The sequence below is a fragment of the Microcaecilia unicolor genome, chromosome 2 (assembly GCF_901765095.1).
Source record: "Microcaecilia unicolor chromosome 2, aMicUni1.1, whole genome shotgun sequence".
In the NCBI taxonomy this organism is placed as follows: domain Eukaryota; kingdom Metazoa; phylum Chordata; class Amphibia; order Gymnophiona; family Siphonopidae; genus Microcaecilia; species Microcaecilia unicolor.
The window spans coordinates 71,442,985-71,464,521 of NC_044032.1; the positions used below are offsets into that span (position 1 = coordinate 71,442,985).

General features: G+C 42.7%; 2 protein-coding genes across 3 annotated transcripts in view; one reads left to right on the forward strand and one right to left on the reverse strand.

Moving 5' to 3' along the window:
- LMBRD2 (LMBR1 domain containing 2) overlaps positions 1 to 21,076 on the reverse strand; it is a 107,967-nt gene extending 86,891 nt beyond the window's left edge. Inside the window, exons 1-3 of one of the 2 annotated variants that reach the window (XM_030193038.1) lie at positions 20,670 to 21,076; positions 11,078 to 11,306; positions 1,163 to 1,281 (exon numbers count right to left, since the gene is read on the reverse strand). In XM_030193038.1, coding sequence (XP_030048898.1) covers positions 1,163 to 1,281; positions 11,078 to 11,251 — 293 coding nt within the window. In that variant the 5' untranslated portion in view covers positions 11,252 to 11,306; positions 20,670 to 21,076. Of the gene's footprint in view, positions 1 to 1,162; positions 1,282 to 11,077; positions 11,307 to 20,476 lie in introns of both variants that reach the window. The other variant, XM_030193037.1, reaches the window with a different exon arrangement.
- Positions 21,077 to 21,268: 192 nt separating this feature from the next.
- The window catches only part of SKP2 (S-phase kinase associated protein 2), a 69,711-nt gene continuing 69,442 nt past the window's right edge, over positions 21,269 to 21,537 (forward strand). The window contains exon 1 of the mRNA XM_030193039.1: positions 21,269 to 21,354. Within this exon, the coding sequence (XP_030048899.1) occupies positions 21,347 to 21,354 (8 nt within the window). The 5' untranslated portion in view covers positions 21,269 to 21,346. The remainder of the gene's footprint in view (positions 21,355 to 21,537) is intronic.

The window sequence follows — 21,537 nt, forward strand, 5'->3', positions numbered from 1 at the left end:
AGAAGAGGGAACCAGATCTGCTGGGACCAATAAGGAGCAATAAAGATCATGGTTCTACAGTCTTGTTTGAGTTTCAGCAAAGTCTTCCCCACAAGAAGAATGGGAAGATATGCAAACAGAGGTGAATTGTTTTTCTGTCATTCAAAAAGTACAAAGACCAGGGAACATTCAATGAAATTGCATGCAAACAGAAGTGCTGTCTCCCAATGAGGAAAGAAGGCATCCGATGCTAGTGTGTCATGGGCCTGGAGCCATACTGAGGGACTTTGTGATTGGACTGAGTGGCAAAGAGATCCACTGAGGGGGTGCCCCATGCTTGGAAGATACTGAGGAGCATCCCGTGCTGGTGCACCCAACACCACATCCTGACAGCCTCCTGACAGATAGCGTGACCCAGTGCCTCCCTGCTTGTTTGTGTAGTACATAGCAACCTGATTGTTTGAATGAGTACGATTTGGTTGTTTAGCCAATCCCTGAAAACCTTTAGATCGTTCCAGATTGCCTGAAGCTCCAGAAGATTGATTTGGAGATCTGTTTCCTGAGCTAAGCACCTTGAGTGTGAAGCCTATCTAAATGAGCTATTTGTGTGTGTGTGTATAGATATATAGATATAGATTATAAAGACAGATATACATATAGGTGTTTCTGCTGTAGGGGGAACAAGTCCTTGTAAGCTGGCACTGCTTCTTAAATCTATATTTAAGAAAATCATTAAAATGGCTTCCCTCACACCCAAGGAGCTTTTTTTTTTTTACTTTTAGTTCTTGTGTGCACAAAATTACTATTAGAACACCTTTCTCATTCCTGCTAAGTAGCTAAGAAGCAGTAACCCTGGAGAAGATAACATTTCAGACTGGGAAAACCTGGGAAGCCAACCAGTACAGTAGTTAGAGAAACACTGCACTGCAATGAAAGAAGTGGTGAGATAACCCGATTGCATTTCTCACTCATGTTTGAACAGAACTGAGCGAGATGGGGGCCGTGCATCTATGGTCATGCTTACAGACTGGAATTTCTGACCCAGCCAAAGGTAAACACAGCCCCCCCCCCCCCAACACACACACTGTATAAGGAGGTGCAATCTTACTATCAGAAAGACTAAATGGGGGCTGATCTATAACATCTTCATACTGTTTTTGTGAGCTGTAAACAAGTCATTTACCTCCGAGGGTTTGCAGAGGGAGTTCCATTCACAGCTGGTACAGTTGTGGTGTGAGGCTGGCTGAAATTGACTGGAGCAACTGTGACTGCATGTCTGTTAATGCAGCGATTGTAGATAGTCTAGGAATATGAACAGAAACAAACAAAACAAGCCAATGACGGCTTCAGAGAATAGAAAACATTAAGTAGAAGATATGCGAACCACAGCTCCATCATTTCCCACTCAGCAAACTGAGAACTTTCTTTAGTACATTAAGACCTATGAGCAAATGGTCTATTTTCCACACTGTGAATCAGGAGAAACCAACGAGGTGTGCTCATACATCTGGCAGAAAATGTTAGGCTAAAATGCTAGTTATTCTTGTACACATTAAACATTGAACAATGTAATGTGACTGCCAATTTAACCCTATTTAGATGTCTAAAAATGTTGCTGACCTTATTTATGACCTAATTCACACAAGTGTGTCTCTTCAGACGTACATGTTAACTTTTATTATACCACTAGCCGTTAAGCCCGTAAAAACGGACGAGACTTCCAGCTACCCTCCACGCCGCCGCACCCTCCCCCCTCCGTGCCCCCTGCACTGCCCTGACAGCACCTCTCACCTCCGTGTGAAAGCGCTGCAGGCAGCAGCAGATCGCTGTCGGATGGGGGGAGGGTGGAGGCTGGTGCGTGCGATATTCGTTTCCAGGCGGCAGCGTCCGACAGTGACTCCGACTCCGTTTCCCTCTCTGTTCCGTCCTCTGACGTCATCACGTCTTGACGCGAGGGCGGGATAGAGAGGGAAGTCTCTACTGCGCATTTGCAGGTGAGTCGGTCACTTGCCGTTTATATGTTTGATAGCACATATAAGGCCAGTTTTCTCTTTCATCACAAAAGATTTGGATTTATGTATTTGATTAAACTGAAAACCAACGTGGTTCTTAAACACAAAAAAAGCAAATCTCATGTCCACTTACTGTGAATATCTGGAAAACGGATCCTACTACTATACTATTTGCCTGAAATTTATCATTTAATTGAAGGCAGTGTGTTTGTCTTGTTGAGATATTTTATGTTTATGCATGAAAATGATTATTTACTGCATTAAGAAAAGATTTATTTGCTAACTTTATTCTTGATGGCATCAGTATAATATGGGAAAAGAATTAAGGCTCTGATGTAATGTGAATAGATGTTATAATTCATGTTAGTATGTGTGTGGGTTTTTTTTTTTTAATTTAGTGGATCTCTGTGGTCCCTGAAATGCAAGCTGTAGAGTGATTTGAAAAGGAGTTCCCCAGTGCAGTTTCAGTTCACTGTAAATAACAGCTTTGCACGTATCACACTTTGCATATGTTTGTGCCAGTGTCCTGGCAAACTAATATTAAAGTTGATTCCCAAACTTTTTGCAATGGTGGAACCCCTAAAATATTTTTTCATATGTCAAGTAACACCCCCTCCCACCAAATCTCATCTTTCTTCCCTCCTGCCCTACTCAGTAGTTTAGTGTCTTGGGTTTTTCTGTTCCCCCTCCACCCCTGGGTCCAGTGCGCCTCCCTTTCTCTTTCCTCCCTACCAGCACACCACTTTCTCAGAACAACCCTTCCCCTGCTACACCACCCCAACTACCTCATGTTACTTTGGAGGGGCCTACCTTTGATTTAGTTTAGCCATGCTGCCTGAGCACTGAGGAAATCAGCGGCATGCTTCAGCCACCGATGTACTCCCGCACACACTTAGTTCATGCTCATGGAACCCAGGTTTGGGAATCACTGTGTTAGCTAATTTGAGTTGAGGTAATCCTGATTCTCATGCACCTTTGTTAAGGAAAATACATCCTCTCTCTATAGAGAAAACTAAAAAAAAAAAAATCATGGCATAGGCAACAGTGTTCTGTTCTGGATTAGGAACTGGTTATTGGATAGAAAACAGAGAGTAGGATTAAATGGCCATTTTTCTCAGTGGAGGAGGATGAATAGTGGAGTGCCGCAGAGGTCTGTACAAGGACCAGTGCTAGTTAACATTTATAAATGATCTGGAAATCGGGTGATTAAATTTGCACGAAACTATTCAAAGTTGGCAAAACACATGTAGATTGTGAATTGCAGGAAGACCTTAGGAAACTGGAAGACTGGGCATCCAAATGGCAGATGAAATTTAATGTAGTCAAATGCAAAGTGATACACATTGGGAAGAATAATCCGGATCATAGTTATCTAATGCTAGGGTCCAATTTAGGAGTCAGCACTCAAGAAAAAGACCTAGGTGTCATTGTAGACAATACGCTGAAATCTCCTGTCCGTTGTGCGGTGGCAACCAAAAAAGCAAACAGGATGCTAGGAATTATTTGGAGAGGGATGCAAAATAAGACCAAAAATATTATAATGTGTCTGTATTGCTCCAAGTTATGGCTTCACCTTGGTTGTGTTCAATTTTGGTTGCCGTATCTCATAAAAGATGTAGTGGAATTAGAAAATGTGCAAACAAGAGCAACCAAAATGCTAGAAGGGATGGAACTGCTCCTGTATGAGGAAAGGCTAAAGAGGTTAGGGCTCTTCAGCTTAAAAAAAAGAGATGGCTGGTAGCGGGGGGGGGGGGGGGGGGGGGGGGGGGGGGGGGGGGGGGGGGAATATGATTGAGGTTTACAAAATCCTGATTGGAGTGGAATGGTTGGAGGTGAAAAGAGACAGCTGGGGGGAGGAGGATATGAGTGAGGTCTACAAAATCCTGATTGCAGTGGAACTGGTGGAGGTGAATTGTTTTTCTGTCATTCAAAAAGTACAAAGACCAGGGAACATTCAATGAAATTGCATGGAAATGCTTTTTAAAATCAATAGGAGAAAAAATTTTTCGCTCAAAGAATAGTTAAGCTGTGGAACTCATTGCCAGAAGATGTGCTAACTGCAGTTAATGTATCTGGGTTTAAAAAAGGTTTGGACAAGTTCCTGGAGGAAAAGTCCATAACCTGCTACTGAGATGGACACTGGGGAAGCCGCTACTTGCCCTGAGATTGGTAGCGTGGAATGGTGCTACTAATTGTTTTTCTGCCAGGTTACTTGTAACCTCGATTGGCCACTGCTGGAAGCAGGATACTGGGCTGGATGGACCATTGGTCTGACCCAGTATGGCTGTTCTTATGTGTTCATTCTTGTCCCAGAACTGTCTACTTCTGCTGCCTTCACCATTATGTGGTAGGGTGGTTAGTTTTCTTAGAAGACAGATGTTGTGGCTGATCTTTTAGGTGTAGGTGGAAGTGATATGTCTGCTGCTCTCCTGACCAAAGTATAATGAAATAGTTATGTGGAAGCAGTCCAGAGATCATGGTGTTTGAGGGTTTGTTAAGCAGCAGTAGTTGTCTTGTAGCATGTTTGAAACATGGCTATTTTTGTTCCTTTATTATATGATGCTTTAATTCACAAATCTTTTAAAACTAGATGGCAAAAAGAAGATTTTAACTCATGTCTGGATATATGTAGTAAGAGACAAGCATATGAGCATAGTGATAGATGAGACATCAGTTAGGAAGAGTGTTAGAATTTCAGTTTGATAGAACAATAAACACTAAAAAAGAACACATCAATCATCAATTCTAGAAAGACTAAAAATACCATCAACAAATAATGTACACAGAGTGTACCTGCATGAGACTTAAAGAACCAAGTAAGGATAAAAAAAATTAGACCTTTAAGTAAAGTTGTGGACAGAGTCATAGGTTCACTCAAAGAGCTACCGTGTTTCCCCGAAAATAAGACCTACTCCGAAAATAAGGCCTACCGGAGTTTTGCTACAAATTTGTATTATAAGGCCTCCCCCGAAAGTAAGACCTACCTGAAGCAGTGCCGCCGAGAGCCGGACAAAGGCTGCCGCCGCCGCCACCCCCGAGGTCGCCGCCCCCCCTCCACCCGCCCTCCATCGCTCCCGGAACTACCAGTACCTGAAACGCCTCCTTTCACCTTCCTTCGCAAGTTCGGAGCAAGCAGCAGCAGGGCAGGCCACTCCTTCCTTCCGTGTTCCGCCCTCGCCTGACGTAACGTAACGTCAGGCGAAGGCGAGGCACAGAAGGAAGGAGAGGTCTGCCCTGCTGCTGCTTGCTCCGAACTTGCGAAGGAAGGTGAAAGGAGGCATTTCAGGTTGGGAGCGACGGAGGTCGGGTGGAGGGGGGCGACCCCGATGTTTCCCCGAAAAAAAATAAGACCTCCCCTGAAAATAAGACCTAGCGGGTCTTGGGGAGGGAAAATTAATATAAGACAGTGTCTTATATTCGGGGAAACACGGTATGATTTACTGACTCATTTGAAACTCAGCAGTTTAGGTGATTGGCATTTCCTTAAGGGCTTAGGCACTCTTGATGATATAGAAAGTTTTAGTTTCTTACTTACAAACCCGGGTCAAGCCCTTGAATTAGGCATTTCCCTATCCTGTGGAAAATTTAGACTTGAATCTAACACAAATCCTTGAGGACGATAAAGTGGGACTGACAACTGCTACACTTAAAGTGACTTTTATTTTACAACCCGATAGAGACTGGATACTTAAGCAGTATTTTCAAAATAGAGACCAAAATTTCCTTGAATGTAAAATAAGAATGTATCCAGACGTATCTAAAACTACTCAAAAGGCAGGAGTTTCTTAAATTACGCCCTAAAGCCTTACAGTTGGGTGCTCTATTTTGGTTAAATTTTCCTTGCAAATGTGTTCTAAAGTTAAACTCTGTTAAGCATATTTTCTTTGATCCTAAACAATTGAATTCTTTTTTGGAATCCAAGACTACTGACTTATCTATGCTACAACCAAGGAATATAAGAACTTCAACGCCGTAACAATTTAAAGATCACTCGAACTTCTTTTCTGCCGCTTTTTTTTTTCCAAATCCACTTTGTAAATTATAATTTTTTTCATTTGTATTGAGGAATTGCTTCCTTATAGTGGACTAAAGATGAGTAAAGCTAATGACTTAGAGGCAGATGCAGCAACCAAACGTAAAAAAATCTAAATCGTTAAAGTCCCTAACGATTTTAAAATAACGAAAAATGCACCAAAAAAAAAAGTCACACATGCTGAGATCGTAGGTTACTGACGTCAGACAGGGGCGGGCGCAGGAGGAGAAAGACGCGCGACAGAAGCTGGGCGAAGGCAGGCATCAGCTTTCTTCTTGCCCGTGCAGCGCCTTCAGACAGAGGAGAGAGGCGCTGCACGAGCCCGGTAAGAGGGAGGGGGGCCCGATGGAGGAGGGGAATGGCAGTGACGACCCCAAGAGGGGACGGGGCACGGGGCGGAGGATGTCGGGAGGCGGAGCTGAGGGGAGACAGAGTAGTGAGGAAGGGAGGGGGGCCAGGGCTGCTAGAATTTTGCTTTTTCGGGGGGGGGGGGGGGGGAGCGGCGGAAAGTGGGGAGCAGCGAGGGGGGGGGCAAGGCCGTCCATACAGGACGCTCCTGATGAGCGCCCTTGCCCCCTCCCGATCCTTTTTTTATTTTTTTTATTTGATGTGTTTTCTGACGTCCTTTGGACCAATCACAGCGCTTTTAGCTCTGCTAATGCGCTGGGATTGGCTCAAAGTTTGTTTATTTTTTCACTTAATGATTTTTCCTGGCACAGAGCTGTCCTAACGAGAGGTCCAGACCTCTCGTTAGATTTCCTGCCTTTTTCCTGCGTAAAGGCAATCGGAAAAGGTTAGTGCATGTCGTTTCAATGGGGTTTTCACACTAATTGCTCATCTCCATTCCGTTTTCGTTAGCTGCTGGCTTCCTCGGTAAAAGCCCTTTGATGCATGCAACGGATCAAATTTTCCTCGTTGGAGGGTCATTAAAGGCTCATTTAGCTTTAGTGCATCTGCCTCTTAGTAAGATGTATTATTTTCCTTAGCTCTGTAAAATCTTATAATCATCTATTCTGTATCAAGCTTGTACTTGAAAAAAATATTGTAAATTTAATAAAAACAAATTTTAAAAAAAAAGTAATCACATAAGGGGCTGAAATTAAAGAAGAAGAGAAAGAAAAGAAACTGTCACAAGGTAAGTGGGGCTAGGACCCTAACTGGCCGCCTCAAACTGCACCTTCAACAAAAGCCTGTTTAAAAAGTCATGTCTTAAGCTCCACTTTGAAACTATTGAAAACAAGATTACTACGAATAGGGAGGAGAAGGCTATTCCAGATGAAAGGGTGGCCCAGTCTGTCCCTGCACCCAGAGGTAGTGGTAGAAGATTATTTTGCAGTGCATTTAACTCTATTCTCTGTTTTCTACCTTTTAACCCGTTTTTAATCCCCAATAGGACACTACCTCCTATCCCATGACTCATCAATTACCTCTGGAGTCTTTCATGAGGTACCTTGTCAAACACCTTTTGAAAATTCAGGTACACAATATTGACTGACTCACTTTTATCCACATGTTTGTTTACCCCTTTAAAGAAATTCAGTAGGTTGGCGAGGCAAGATTTCCTGTCACTAAATCCACGTTGGCTTTGTCTCATTAATCCATGCTTTTGAATATGCTCTGTAATTTTATTCTTTATAATAGTCTCTACCATTTTGCACAGTGCCCAGCACACACATCATGCTTACCGGTCTGTAGTTTCCCAGACCATATCAGGAAACCTTTTCAAAAATCGGCATTACATAGGTCACCCTCCAATCTTCTGGTACTTTGCATGATTTTAAAGATAAGTTACATATTGCTAAGATTAGTTCTGCAAATTTATTTTTCAATTCTATCAATACTCTGGGATGTATACCATCTGGTCCAGGCAATTTGCTACTCTTTAATTTGTCAAATTGCCCCATCATATCTTCCAGGTTTACAGAGATTTGATTCAGTTTCTGACTCGTTAGCAATGAATACCATTTCTAGCACTGGTATCTGTCCCACATTTTTTTTTTTTTTGTTACATTTGTACCCCGCATTTTTCCCACTCATGGAAGGCTCAATGCGGCTTACATATTGTATACAGGTACTTTTTTGTACCTGGGGCAATGGAGGGTTAAGTGACTTGCCTAGAGTCACAAGGAGCTGCCTGTGCCTGAAGTGGGAATTGAACTCAGTTCCCCAGGACCAAAGTCCACCACCCTAACCACTAGGCCACTCCTCCACTCAAATTATATTGTAATGATAGGGTGGATCGATTGGTGGAGGGGTAGCATTATATGTTAAGGAGGGCCTTGAATCGAATAGACTAAAAATTCTAGAGGACACAAAACACATCTTGGAACCAGTGTTGCCAGGTGGGCGGTTTTACCGCCCAATTGGGCGGTTTTCCGCGCCCTGCCGCGGGAAATTTTTGCCCGCGGCGGGTTGCGGTTTTTTGGGCGGTTTTTTAGGCTTCCGGGCGGCTTTTTGGGCGGCTTTTTGATTTTTTTCGGCCGCGGGGGGCGGGGTTAGTGACGTTTTTGGGCGGGGTTAGTGATGTTTTGGGCGGGACCGATGACGTGGGAGGCGGGGCCGATGACGTGGGAGGCGGGGCCGATGACGTGGGAGGCGGGGCCGATGACGGGGAGGCGGGGCTGATGACAGGGAGGCGGGCCCGATGACGTGGGAGGCGGGCCCGATGACGTGGGAGGCGGGCCCGATGACGTGGGAGGCGGGGCCGGTGACGGCGGGGGCGGGGCCGGTGACGCGGGGGTGGGGGTGTCAGGGGCGGGGTTTGTGTTTGGGCGGGTTTTGGGCTGGTTTCTGGCCCGGATTGGGCTGGAAAAAAAATTTCTACCTGGCAACCCTGCTTGGAACCCCTATGGATTGAAATTCCTTGTGTAAAGGAGAAAAGGATAGTGATAGGAGTGCACTACTGTCCGCCTGGCCAGGATGAACAGACAGATGTAGAACTGTTATTAGAAATTATGGAGGCTAACAAATTGGGGACTACAATTTGTTGGTGAAGACCCAAGCAAAGAATTACTTAAATCTCTCCGCTATAGCCCGTCTTCCCCTGAGTGCCCCATTTACCCCTCGGTCATCTAGCGGTCCAACTGATTCTTTTACCGGCTTCTTGATTCTAATATACCTAAAAAAAGTTTTTACTATGTATTTTTTGCCTCCAACACAATCTTCTTTACAAAGTAACTCTTTGCTTTCCTTATCAGTGCTTTGTATTTGACTTGACATTCTTTATGCTGTTTCCTATTATTTTCAGTCAGATCCTTCTACCAATTTCTGAAGGATTTTCTTTTAGCTCTATTAGCTTCCATAACCTCACTTTTTAACCATGCTGCCTATCGTTTGTTCTTCCTTCCTCCTTTTTTAATACTCGGAATATATTTGCCCTGTGCTTCCAGGATGGTATTTTTGAACAGCATCCATGCCTGATGTAAATTTTTGACCTTCGCAGCTGCTCCTCTAAGTTTTTTTTTTCACAGTTCTTCTCATTTTATCATAGTCTCCTTTTTGAAAGTTAAATGTTAACGTATTGGATTTCCGGGTTTCCTGTGTGCAATTACTCCAGAGTTATATCAAATCTGATCGTGTTATGATCACTGTTATCAAGCGGCCCCAGCACCATTACACCTCCTGCACCAGATCATACTTTACACTAAGCACTAGGTCTAGAATTCTTCCTCCTCTTGTTGGCTCCTTAAGCAGCTGCACCATAAAGCAGTCCTTGATTTCATCAAGGAATTTTACCTCTCTAGCATTCCCTGATGTTTCATTTAGCCAGTCAATATTGGGGTAATTTAAATCATCCATTATTATTGTAGTCTATGTTAGCCTCCATAATTTCTAATAACATTTCTACATCTGTCTGTTCATCCTGGCCAGGCGGACAGTAGTGCACTCCTACCACTCCTTTTCTCCTTTACACAAGGAATTTCAATCCATAGGGGTTCCAAGATGTGTTTTGTGTCCTCTAGAATTTTTAGTCTATTCAATTCAAGGCCCTCCTTAACATATAATGTTACCCCTCCACCAATCGATCCACCCTATCATTACAATATAATTTGTATCCTGGTATGACAGTGTGCATTTCTCCAGCAGGCTACACATGCTAGCTGAAGAAACAATGACTGTGTCACCTTATAGACCAATCTTTGCCAGTAAGAAATCCCAGTGATCTATGCCATGAGTTGAGCACTTCCACAGAAAGACATGTATGTATGCTAACACACATTTATCTATTTTAGAATTAATATAACACCTTAATCCAACACTAAGCCGTGTACATGTGTACCATCCCACTTCTGGTTAAGTGTATTAGACACTGATCTTTTTCTGAAAGATATTAATTACAAAGTTTGACATTCTGTGGCGGGGCACCCTTATTACACGCATTTGCAGGGTGTGCATGCACGTATATATCAGGAAACATGTACGTCTCACCACAAATATACTTTGGTCCTTATTCTATAAAGGTTATACTCCTAAATTAAAAAGCATAAATTTTAGGAACTGAGGGGCGATATGGCAGAGGTCTATAAAATAATGAGTGGAGTGGAACGGGTAGACGTGAATCGTCTGTTTACTCTTTCCAAAAATACTAGGACTAGGGGGCATGCGATTAAGCTACAAAGTAGTAAATTTAAAACAAATTGGAGAAAATCTTTCTTCACTCAACGTGTAATGAAACTCTCGAATTTGTTGCCAGAGAATGTGGTAATGTCGGTTAGCTTAGCGGGGTTTTAAAAAAAGTTTGGACAGCTTCCTAAAGGAAAAGTCCATAGACCATTATTAAAATGACTTGGGGAAAATCCACTGCTTAATTCTGGGATAAGCAGCATAAAATGTATTGAATTTTTATGGGATCATGCCAGGTATTTGTGACCTGGGTTGGCCACTGTTGGAAACAAGACGCTGGCCTTGATGGACCTTTGGTCTGACCCAGTGTGGCAATACTTATGTACTAATTTAGAAGCATAACTTTTAGGAGCATAACCTTTATAGAATAAGGCCTTTTATGCCTTTACACTGTTCAGTTTCAAAAACAGGAGAAAAAGTTGATTCTTACCGTGCTAACATCCAGAGGCAAAATGAAGATGATCAAGAAGCAGAGGTACCAGGCAAGTAACGTTGCTATGATCACAAGTCGATGCTGTTTCTTGAAATCTCCATAGCGGTGAAGAATGAAGAGTGCCAGAAAAAAGACAAATACTATCTCAATTCCCAAAGCTGCACCACTCATCGTTACAGGGACACACCGTTATCCAAAGCAGCTCTCTTACAACGAAAGATGAAAACTGCAAGACAGTTACAGAAGAAAAGGTTCTGCAGCTGGGGTCTGAAACTTGCACATAGTAATGTCAATCACTGAAGTTTCAATCTTTGCCAGTGACTATTTGCACACTTTTCATACATGAATCTGAAAGCTGAACAACGGTCTGCAGTAAAGGTAGAAGCCTTGATGATTAGTGGTACAGCTCTTAAGTTTCCAAATATTTAACTTTTCTGTATAAGTTAAAAGAATATCATGTGTATATTTTCATCTCATATCTAGAACAATCATTTAGTTAACACAGCTCTGAAGTGCTGTTTTGTTTCCTGCTGGTATTTGTTGGTTTACTGCTGGTCAAATTTAGGTTAAGTCCATGACTTCTTATGCCAGTGATTTTATGCTTGTTAGATAATACATTTTATTTAAAAACCAGGAATGGTAAGTTACAAGAATGCACCATATAACTTGCCCGTGTGAAGCTGGAAAGGCAAACTGCCGACTGCTCTGTTTTTGATGTCATTGTTTAATCATGAATAAGTGGAACATGTGCAGAGTATCAGAAACAACTCTGGATTCCATGTTGGGCAGTCTGGAAGGGCCATGCAGGTCTTTATCTACTGACATTTACTGTATATATATTTTTAAATGCAAGTCTCTCCCTTTCCCCAACCACTAAGTTACAGATTGGATAGAATCACATAACTAAACAACCCAAAATACTGGTATGTCTCAATTTATAGTCCACCACATAAAACAAAAAATAAAGCACATAACAATGCATAACATTAGTGAAAATACAGCAAATATGATATTTTAAACAAAGGGAACCTGATTAAACACATAACAGTGTTAAAATTAATTTCATTTATTTAAGGAACAAAAGTTATTCAACACACATCATCAATGTGAAAAAGCAATGGACCCCCTTAGTTACTCAACCAACCGACTAAATTTAATTGATAATTAGATTCAGGTGATTGAACACAGCCAGGCTTGATTTTAGCCAGCCTTGTAAAATCTAAACCTCACTATAGGCCCTGTTTACTAAGGTGCGTTAGCGTTTTTAGCACACGCTAATGCTAGAGAGACCCATATATTCCTATGGATGTCTCTAGCGTTAGCACATGCTAAAAATATTAGCACGTCTATAGCGCAGCTTAGTAAACAGGGCCGTATATACTGAATGTTATCATGAGAGTGAAGTAGTCATCATAAAGTTTACACAAGAATGCTACGCCACAATCAAAATAAATTGTAGAAGAGATGAGAAAAAAAACTTAAAATATATCAGTCTGGAAAGGGTTACAAGTCATTTCTAAAGTTTGGGATTCCACCCAGCACAAACAAATGAATGTCTTATTTAAAAAGGCTTCTTTCCTCTCAAAGATTGTAGTTTTAATTTCATATCTTTTTTTCTCTATTTCTTATTCTTTATTTAATCGTTTTTTATACTGTGAATTGAAGATGGTAATTCAGATTGTGCACTGCACAAACTTGAACACAGTGAGAACCACTGAGGAACATTTTCAAAATGATGTCCGAAAATCTAGTGCCAAACATGGTCATTTTTGAACCAGAAAAACATCTTTTTATTTCAAAAATCATCCTATTTTAGATGTTTTTATGCTCAGTGTATCTTTCTTTTGGGGCCATTTCAAACAAAACATGTCCAAGGGAAAAGCGCATGAAAACAACCCATTGGGTACAGAATGACACAGGGACGGGGACCCGCAGAAACTGCAGGGATGGGGACAAACTTTGTCCCTGTGTCATTTTCTACTTTGAAGCCTGTTAATGAACTGGACTGTTATTTATGTTTGAGTGATGCAGACAATGATATTTTGATTTTTTGGAAAAGCAAGCAAACATGCTGGCCACAACTAGCAATATGCAAGGGGGATCCTGCACATCCTGCTACCAGCACATCTTCTAAGAAGACATCTTCTATTGCAGGAAGGACTGTGGAAGACAGGAGAGCTAGACTGAATCCTGAGATTGTTGATGACTTCTTATTCATCCACAGATTTAAAAATCTTAGTGCTTCATGGGGCATATTTCTCCCCTCTAGCGCATACAGAACGGGTTGTATTTTGTACCCCTGGACATTTTAACAGGATGGATTAGGATTCCTTGGGGTAGTAGAAATCAGCTATTGTTGGGGTTGGAAGAGTAGAGGGTGGTGGTGAGGCGGGTTATTAAAGCTGCTCGCTATTATTGTTTTCTATTTGTAACGTATACACAATAGTTGCACAGAATATTGTTCCTTTTTATACTTTAATTAAAAGATTTAAATATAAAATCATAATTGTTTAAACATTTTGAGGATGACACATCCCATGGGGACGGAGCGGAGACGGGACAGAGACAGAACCCGCGGGGATGGGGCCAAACTCTGTCCCTGTGTCATTCTCTACCATTGAGATGTCCGGAGGCCAGCAGTCCTACTAGCCTGGTCACACAGACATCCTAGCACAGCAGCTAGGGGGAACTGCAGTGAACTTCACATAAAAGGTCCCAGGTACACATCACATCATAACCCCCTTATAGTGTATGGTGAGCCCTCCAGGATTAGCAAAAAAATGTACTACAAAACTGTACACCACTACAATAGCCCTTATGCCTGCAGGTGTCACCTATATGTGGGTTCAGTAGGTATTTTGTTGTTTTTGGGGTGTTCACACTTTCTACCACAAGTGTACTAGTTAGAATGGGATATGGGCCTGGTTCCCTTCTCTTCAGTCCACTGTAACAACTACTAGGCTACTGCAGGGACCTGCCTGCTGCTCTAACAGGAATGGCCATTATAAGTGCAGAAGTCATAGAACCTGGTATATACTGTCACTTTCATCTCTTAAGGGGGTGGGAGGGGGTCAGTGACTACTGGAGGATTAACTTCTCCAGTGGTTATCCCATCAGTTTGGGTACCTTTTTGGTCTAGCCAAAAAGTCATATTTTTTTCCCCTGGACATTTTTACAATATTCCATTGACACAGAAAAATGTCCAAATAGTAAAAACACGCCTTCAACACACCACCTTGGGATTTAGACAAACTGCATAGAAAAACATCTTTAAAATGAATTTTGAAAATAGCAATTTGATCGTTTTTTACCTGATGCTTTGTGCCATTTTTTGGACGTTTTTCTGTTTTGAAAACAAGTCCCACCCCTCGGGGGGTGAGTGGCGGCCTCCGGGGTGGGGGGGGGGGGGGGGGTCAGTGAGCGACGGCCCTGGGGGGGGAGGGGGGGAACGACAAAATTACCATTACAGAACCTTGCTAGCGCCCGTTTCATTGCGCTCAGAAACGGGCCTTTTTTCCTAGTCAAGAAATAAAACATAAAATTAAATATTCTTAGTGCAAGTTTTTCACTTCCAGAAAACAAAATATTAAATACTTGGGCAAAAAAAAAGAAGCTACTGCAAACTGCACATGCAAACAGACTTTGTAGAAGTATATCAGGGATGAACAAACTAAGAAAATCTTAGATTTCAGTAAAGATTTTAAGACTGACCCACCCAGGAGGCAATCCCTAAAGCTGAAAGGTCTAGGGCGGGGGTTCTCAAATGACAAACTGGGTTAGAAACTGGTTTAGCAATAGGTAAGAGAACGTAGAGTAAATGGAGTTCACACCAAGGAGTGTTAAGTGCCTCAGGAATCAGCCCTGGTCCAGTTCTCTTTGATATTTTCATAATCATTACTGCAGAGGAGATAGAACAGCGATAGCAAACTCTAATCCTCGACTGCCAGAAGTAAGCCCGATATTCAAGATGGCCAAACTATATAAAATTAGTTTTTGGAACAAGCACATGAAAATATATTTCATGAATATTCATTGAGAAAATCTTGTTTGTAATACTCAAGGACCAGAGTCTGTCATTGCCTGGTTAGTAGGAGAGGTTTGCCTTTTGCAGAGAGATGATCTGTAACATGATGGACGTCTGATGAAGTAGAAAAATTAGGTATGAACAAAGAAAAGTCTAAAGCTGCCCATGGGGAACCCCAGCTAGTCAGGTTTTCAAGATAGCGTGTAGCAGGGTTTAAAAAAGGTTTGGATAATTTCCTAAAAGTCCAAAAGCCATTATTAAGATGGACTTGGGAAAATCCACTTATTTCTTGGACTAGCCGTTGAGCCCGTAAAAACGGGCTAGTATAGGATGGGGGGGGGGGGGGTTTGAAAGGCCCCTTCTCCTCGCCGCTGCAAGGCCCCCCCGCCGCCAAGCTTGCCGCTGCCCCTCCGAGGTCACCGCTACGTCCACCCCCGGAGTCGCCACCACCCCTCCACCCGGGCCGGGCCCTCGCTTCGCTATTGAAACAGCGCGGGAACGCAGCACACAGCTCAGATGAGCTGCCGTCCTTCTCTGCCTGTGTCCCGACACAGGCAGGGACGGAAGGCCGACGGCGACTCCGGGTGGGGGGAGTGGTGGCGGCGACCTTGGGGGGGGGGGGGAAGCGGTAGCGACGGCGGTTTCGTCCCTCCCCTTGCGCAGTAGAGACCCTCTCTGTCCCGCCCCCGTCATCACGTACTGACGCGGGGGCGGGACAGAGAGGGTCTTTATTGCGCATTTGCGAGTGAGTTCGGTCACTCGCCGTTTATATGTTTGATAAGCAGCATAAAATCTGTTTTACTATTCTGGGATCTTACCAGATACTTGTGACCCTGAGCGGCCACTATTGGAAACAGAATATTAGGCTTAATGGACTTTCAGTCTGTCCCACTATGGCAACGCTTATGTTCTTATATCTATGATGAATATATACGAAAGAAATCATGAATACTAATTGCAGACATCCTGTAAACCCAACTGCCTGAGGGTATCCCAGGACAGGTTTGGGAACTGCTAAACTAGTATTTAATTAAAAAAAAAATAAAAAGTTAAATGTCACATATATGGGTTATAGAAAATAAACAGAATGATGCATAATGAGCATTACTAATGTGCACCAAGAGGAAGAGATAACCAATATGATTCTCCAAATATGGCTGAAAAAATAAAAAGGATAAAGAGGCAGCATTCAAGGAATACCGAAGAAAGAAAGAAAGAAAACTGAAAGAATACAAGATAAAATTCAAGGTTACGAAACAACGTGACAAGGCGATGGCTGCAGCCAGAAGAATCCTAGGCTGAACAGAGAGAAATCAATAGCCGAAAAAGTGGTAATGCCCTTGTACAAGTCACTGGTGAGGCCCCACTTGGAATACTGTGTTCAGTTCTGGAGACCACATCTCAGTAAGGATGTAAGTAGACGAAGTGAGAAAAATGATATCAGAATTGCGCCAAGAGACCTGAATAGGCATACTTTAGAGGAAAGAAGGGCTAGAAGAGATATGATACAGACATTTAAATACTTGAACGTTATTACCAGAGTAACACAGCAAATGACAACAGATAAAGACATGCATGGTCCATCCCATCTGCCCAACAAGGTAGCCAGAGCCATGCCCACCACTCTGTGTGGGCCCCAGTCACCCATGTTCAACTGGTTGTCAAGTCTCCACCATGCCAACTATAAATGCAGCTAAACATGATGGGAATTTTGGTGATATTATAGAGAAAGAAACGACAGGTTTCACCAGTCTGCTGAATATGTGCAGAGAAGGAGAGGAAGGAGTCGAAGATGACCCCCAAGGTTACGAGCTGATGAGACAGGAAGGATGAGAGTGTTATCTACAGAAATAGAGAATGGGGGAAAAGGAGAGGTTGGTTTAGGTGGAAAGATAAGAAGCTCAGTCTTGGTCATGTTTAGTTTCAGATGGCGCTGAGACATCCAGGCAGCAATGTCAGACAGGTGAGAATTCTGGTGTGGAGAGGTAGATCTGGGAGTCATCAGCATAAAGATGATACTGAAAACCATGGGATGAGATCAGAGTACCAAGGGAAGAAGTATAGATGGAGAAAAGAAGAGATCCCAGGACAGATCCCTGAGGTACACCAACTGACAGTGGGATAGAAGTAGAGGAGGATCCACCAGAGTATACACTAAAAGTACGCTGGGAGAGATAAGAAGAAAACCAGGAAAGAACAGAGCCCTGAAATCCAAGTGTGGACAGCGTATCAAGGAGTAGGCTGTGATCAACAGTGTCAAAAGCAGCAGATAGATTGAGAAGGATGAGAATAGAATAGAGACCTTTGGATCTGGCCAGGAACAGATCATTGGAGACTTTAGCAAGCGCTGTTTCGGTTGAATGATGGGGGCGAAAGCCAGATTGAAGTGGATCAAGAATAGCTTGAGATGAAAGAAAGTCAAGGCAACGACGGTGAACAGCACGTTCAAGTATCTTGGATAGGAAAGGGAGGAGGGAGATGGGGCGATAGTTAGAAGGACAGGTAGGGTCCAATGAAGGTTTTTTTTAATCTCTCCCTACACTCCTTCCCGGGAACTCCACTCATTGAGTAAATCTCTCTTTTCTGTATCCTTCTCCTCCACTGCCAAATCCAGACTCCGTTCCTTTTATCTTGCTCCACCATATGTCTGGAACAGGCTTCCTGAGTCAGTACATCAAGCTCCTTCTCTGGCCATCTTCAAATCTAGGCTAAAAGCCCAATTTTTTGAGGGTGCTTTTAAGTTCTAACCCCTATTTTTTGTTACATTTGTACCCCGCACTTTCCCACTCATGGCAGGCTCAATGCGGCTTACATGGGGCAATGGAGGGTTAAGTGACTTGCCCAGAGTCACAAGGAACTGCCTGTGCCTAAGGTGGGAATTGAACTCAGTTCCTCAGTTCCCCAGGACCAAAGTCCACCACCTAACCACTAGGCCACTCCTCCACTCACCTGTTCAGTACCCATGTCTGATTTATCATTCCCACCTTAAGTATTTCCCTTAGTTGTCCTATTTGTCTGTCCTGATTAGATTGTAAGTTCTGTTGAGCAGGGACTGTATCTTCATGTTCAAGTGTATAGCTAGTAGTGCTATAGAAATAATAAGCAATAGTAGTTTTTTCAAGTCTATTGTGACTTGATATATCACACCATCAGGCGCCTTCTGAGCAGTTTACAACAAAATTCAACAAAAAGAAAAGAAAGGAAGTACAAAATAATTAGGACATTAAAGGATTAGCAACAAACCCATATACATAGTACAAAAAAAAAAAAAAACATTCAGCCCCCCCCCCCCCCCCCCCCCCAATATACATGCACAATCATTCCAGCGAGACCAGGGAAGTCACACCCTATGCAGCAAGCAGTCAATTTGGAAAAGTGTTTCAGACTGAGATTCTCTTGATAAACACCTGCAGACCCTTTCAGAAGATATCAATAACTTTTCAGCCTGGTCTGATCTGAAGGAACATTTTATCAGCCTGAATATGCCACTTCCTTCCACTGCAGTTGTTTAATACCTTTTTAGCTGAGCTGGATTAATGATTCACAAGCGCGCTCGCATGAGAGACTCATTTTCAAAATTTAGTTTTACTAAATTGTAGAGAAATAAAGTTATTGGGATAGAAACATTAATAGTTGCATTGACTGTAGTTGTGGTACTTTTACTTTTTTACTCAAAAAGTGTTATATTAAGCAAATTAAGTAAATTTCAATGTGTTCTTCACTATGCTTTTCACTTTTACTAGAAGTATTAAAATATATATTTTTACTTTTATCTAAGTACTTTGAATGACACTGCAAAGTGAAACTCTGGCACACTGGCATATCTGACACTATTCAGGTGAGTGGATTGCTAGGAGGAATGCCCATGACATACCCATGCTCTGCCAATTTTATAGAACAGCGCCTAGCATACACACACAAATGCCAATTTATGATTTAATTCACGTGTGCCTATAAATTTGGAAAGATCTGAAGTATTTGAACAGCGACACCCTAGCCCTGGGGTTCTAATACTTCAGTTAGGCTGGAGCAGGAGTATGCATCCTGACCTGCAGCTACTTTCCTCCAAATTAGGCTTGGGATAAGGCAAAATATTTGATATGTTTGACCCTCAGCAGGGGTTGAGCAGTAGACAAGAGTACACTGGGGGGGGGTCTGCACGGACCCAGAGAAGGGGAATTCTATGCAAGTTTTACAATTACTGCTACTACTAATCATTTCTATAGTGCTACTAAACATACACAGCGCTGTACGCATTATAAGCGAGAAGTTCTCTTCCTATTGCACTTTGTAGAACTTGCATAGAATTCCCTTTCTATGGGTCTGTACAGAATTCTGCAGGAATCAAGGAGGCTGCTGTGTGCACAACTCACGTCCCCAGTGCATCCCCAGAACTTAACCCCTCTTTCCCTAACTCACCCTCCCCCTTTTACAAAGCTGCACTAGTGGTTGCTGGGTACCAATACAGACACAGCTCATTCAAAGTGACTGGGCTGTGTCGGCATTACCACACCAACAGCTGCTAGCATGGCTATGTAAAGGGGGGGGGCAGTGTTGCCAGGTAGTTGTAGAAAAACAAAAACATTTTTCTTAAAAAAATAAGCCCAAAACAAGCAATATCAGTTCAAAACCAAGCCCAATTAATTTTTACATGCTGTGAAGTTTAATCATACACTTTTCAACATATATAGTAACATAATATAATTCAAGGACATCAATTGCATGTTGTCAGCTGAGGCCAATCTGAATCTGTCAATCAAAATGCTGAGCATAAAGTATGCATAAACATATTTTATGAAACATGTTCATAAATTGTGCCTCCACCCAAACTCCTTCCCTACTCTACAAGTACTCACCTAGATATGCTGCACATACTTTTAATCTTGACCTATTTTTATAAACAGTATTTTACACTAAAAAAAAAATGGTTTATAAAATTACCTTCAAGTTATGTGTGGTTGCTCATCAACATTATTTAACAGATGTCACTGAATACCTTTGATTTGATAACATCTAAGTTAAACATTTCAAATTATACATTCACCACATGACAAAATATTGACCTGTTTCTGCTTAATTCTGTACCATGTGGAGATTGTGTCCACTTTGGCTCACTTAAGGGCCCTTTTACTGAATGTTTATTAAATCTAATGAAAGTAAAGCTGGGGAATAACATAATTTGGGTTACATCCAAAGTTAAATAACTACTTTAATTTTAATTGAATATGCCATCTCTACATCAGGAAGACAAAACACATCAAGTTGATAGCCTCTTGAATTAGATTGCTTTTAAAATTGTTTTTGATCGAATATAAAACAAGATTACGTATGTATGCACCAAGAAGGCTTTATATTACACCTGCGTTTATTACCTGTTTATACCTAGAATACGAGAAGAGAAGGTGCTCCTTGCTGGCTATATGGATCAGCGGTTGTAGGGTCTGGCCGCTCAATGCGCCCCCACTAACAGCTTATTCTCTTTTTAGTCTTCCTGGCAAGTCGCCAAAGCCCCCTGAATCCTCCCTTCACCTTGCCCAACAAGAAAAGACGAGGCCGTCCGCTTACCGGTCTCTATCAGTCCATCAACTGCTAGTGCCCAGCCAAGAGAAAGGGCTGGGGGGAAGAGAAGGGTCAAGTATCTTCTGCAAATAATAGGTTGGCACAATAACCAGTAATTCGCCGCATTCACTGCGGTTCCTATTGCTGCTGCTGCTGTCGCCTCCACCGCCTCTACACCCCAGTGACAACGGCTACGGGAGGCACAAAGCGGGAGACAACGGCTGCATTGATGGCTGGACCCAAGCGAGTCGGTTAGGCCGCAGCACTGTGCCGGGTGAACTGAACGTGAGGGTGCGGATCACCAATCGCCCGGTACCTCCGGAACGTCTCTTCGTTCCTTCCTCAAGTTGTTGTGAAATGCCATCTCCCCGTCTGTGTGATTGGGCGAGTGAGGTGACGCACATAGAACGCCGTCACGGTGAGATGCGGCGGGCGCATGAGATTATTATTTAGAAGTACTATATCAAGCAAGGAGGCGCTGAGATGACGCCCCTTAAAACCTGTTTTCTGTGACGTCACTCTTCCCTGTTCCTAACCGATCAATCATCAGTAGCAGCACCACCAGTGATGTAATTAAACTGCGCCTGTTGGCGGTTCCTGTGAAAGTTCGTTGTTCGGAAGAAGGCGCGGGAAGCTTTATAGTCTAGGACAGCGGCGGCGTGAGCTGAGCTGTAGGAAGTGCAATGTTGAGGTAGCAAAAAGGAGATTTGGGGTATGGGGTTCTTGGAGGATAGTAGGTGCGCAGGCTAGGTACATTTTCTTCGTTCTTGGGTGACGAGTAATTTTTTTTCCTTAATAATTTTTATTGAAATTTTGTATAAGTACAATGTGCGGGAAGTTATCTGATATTTCGTGGTAGTGGTATATTTTATGG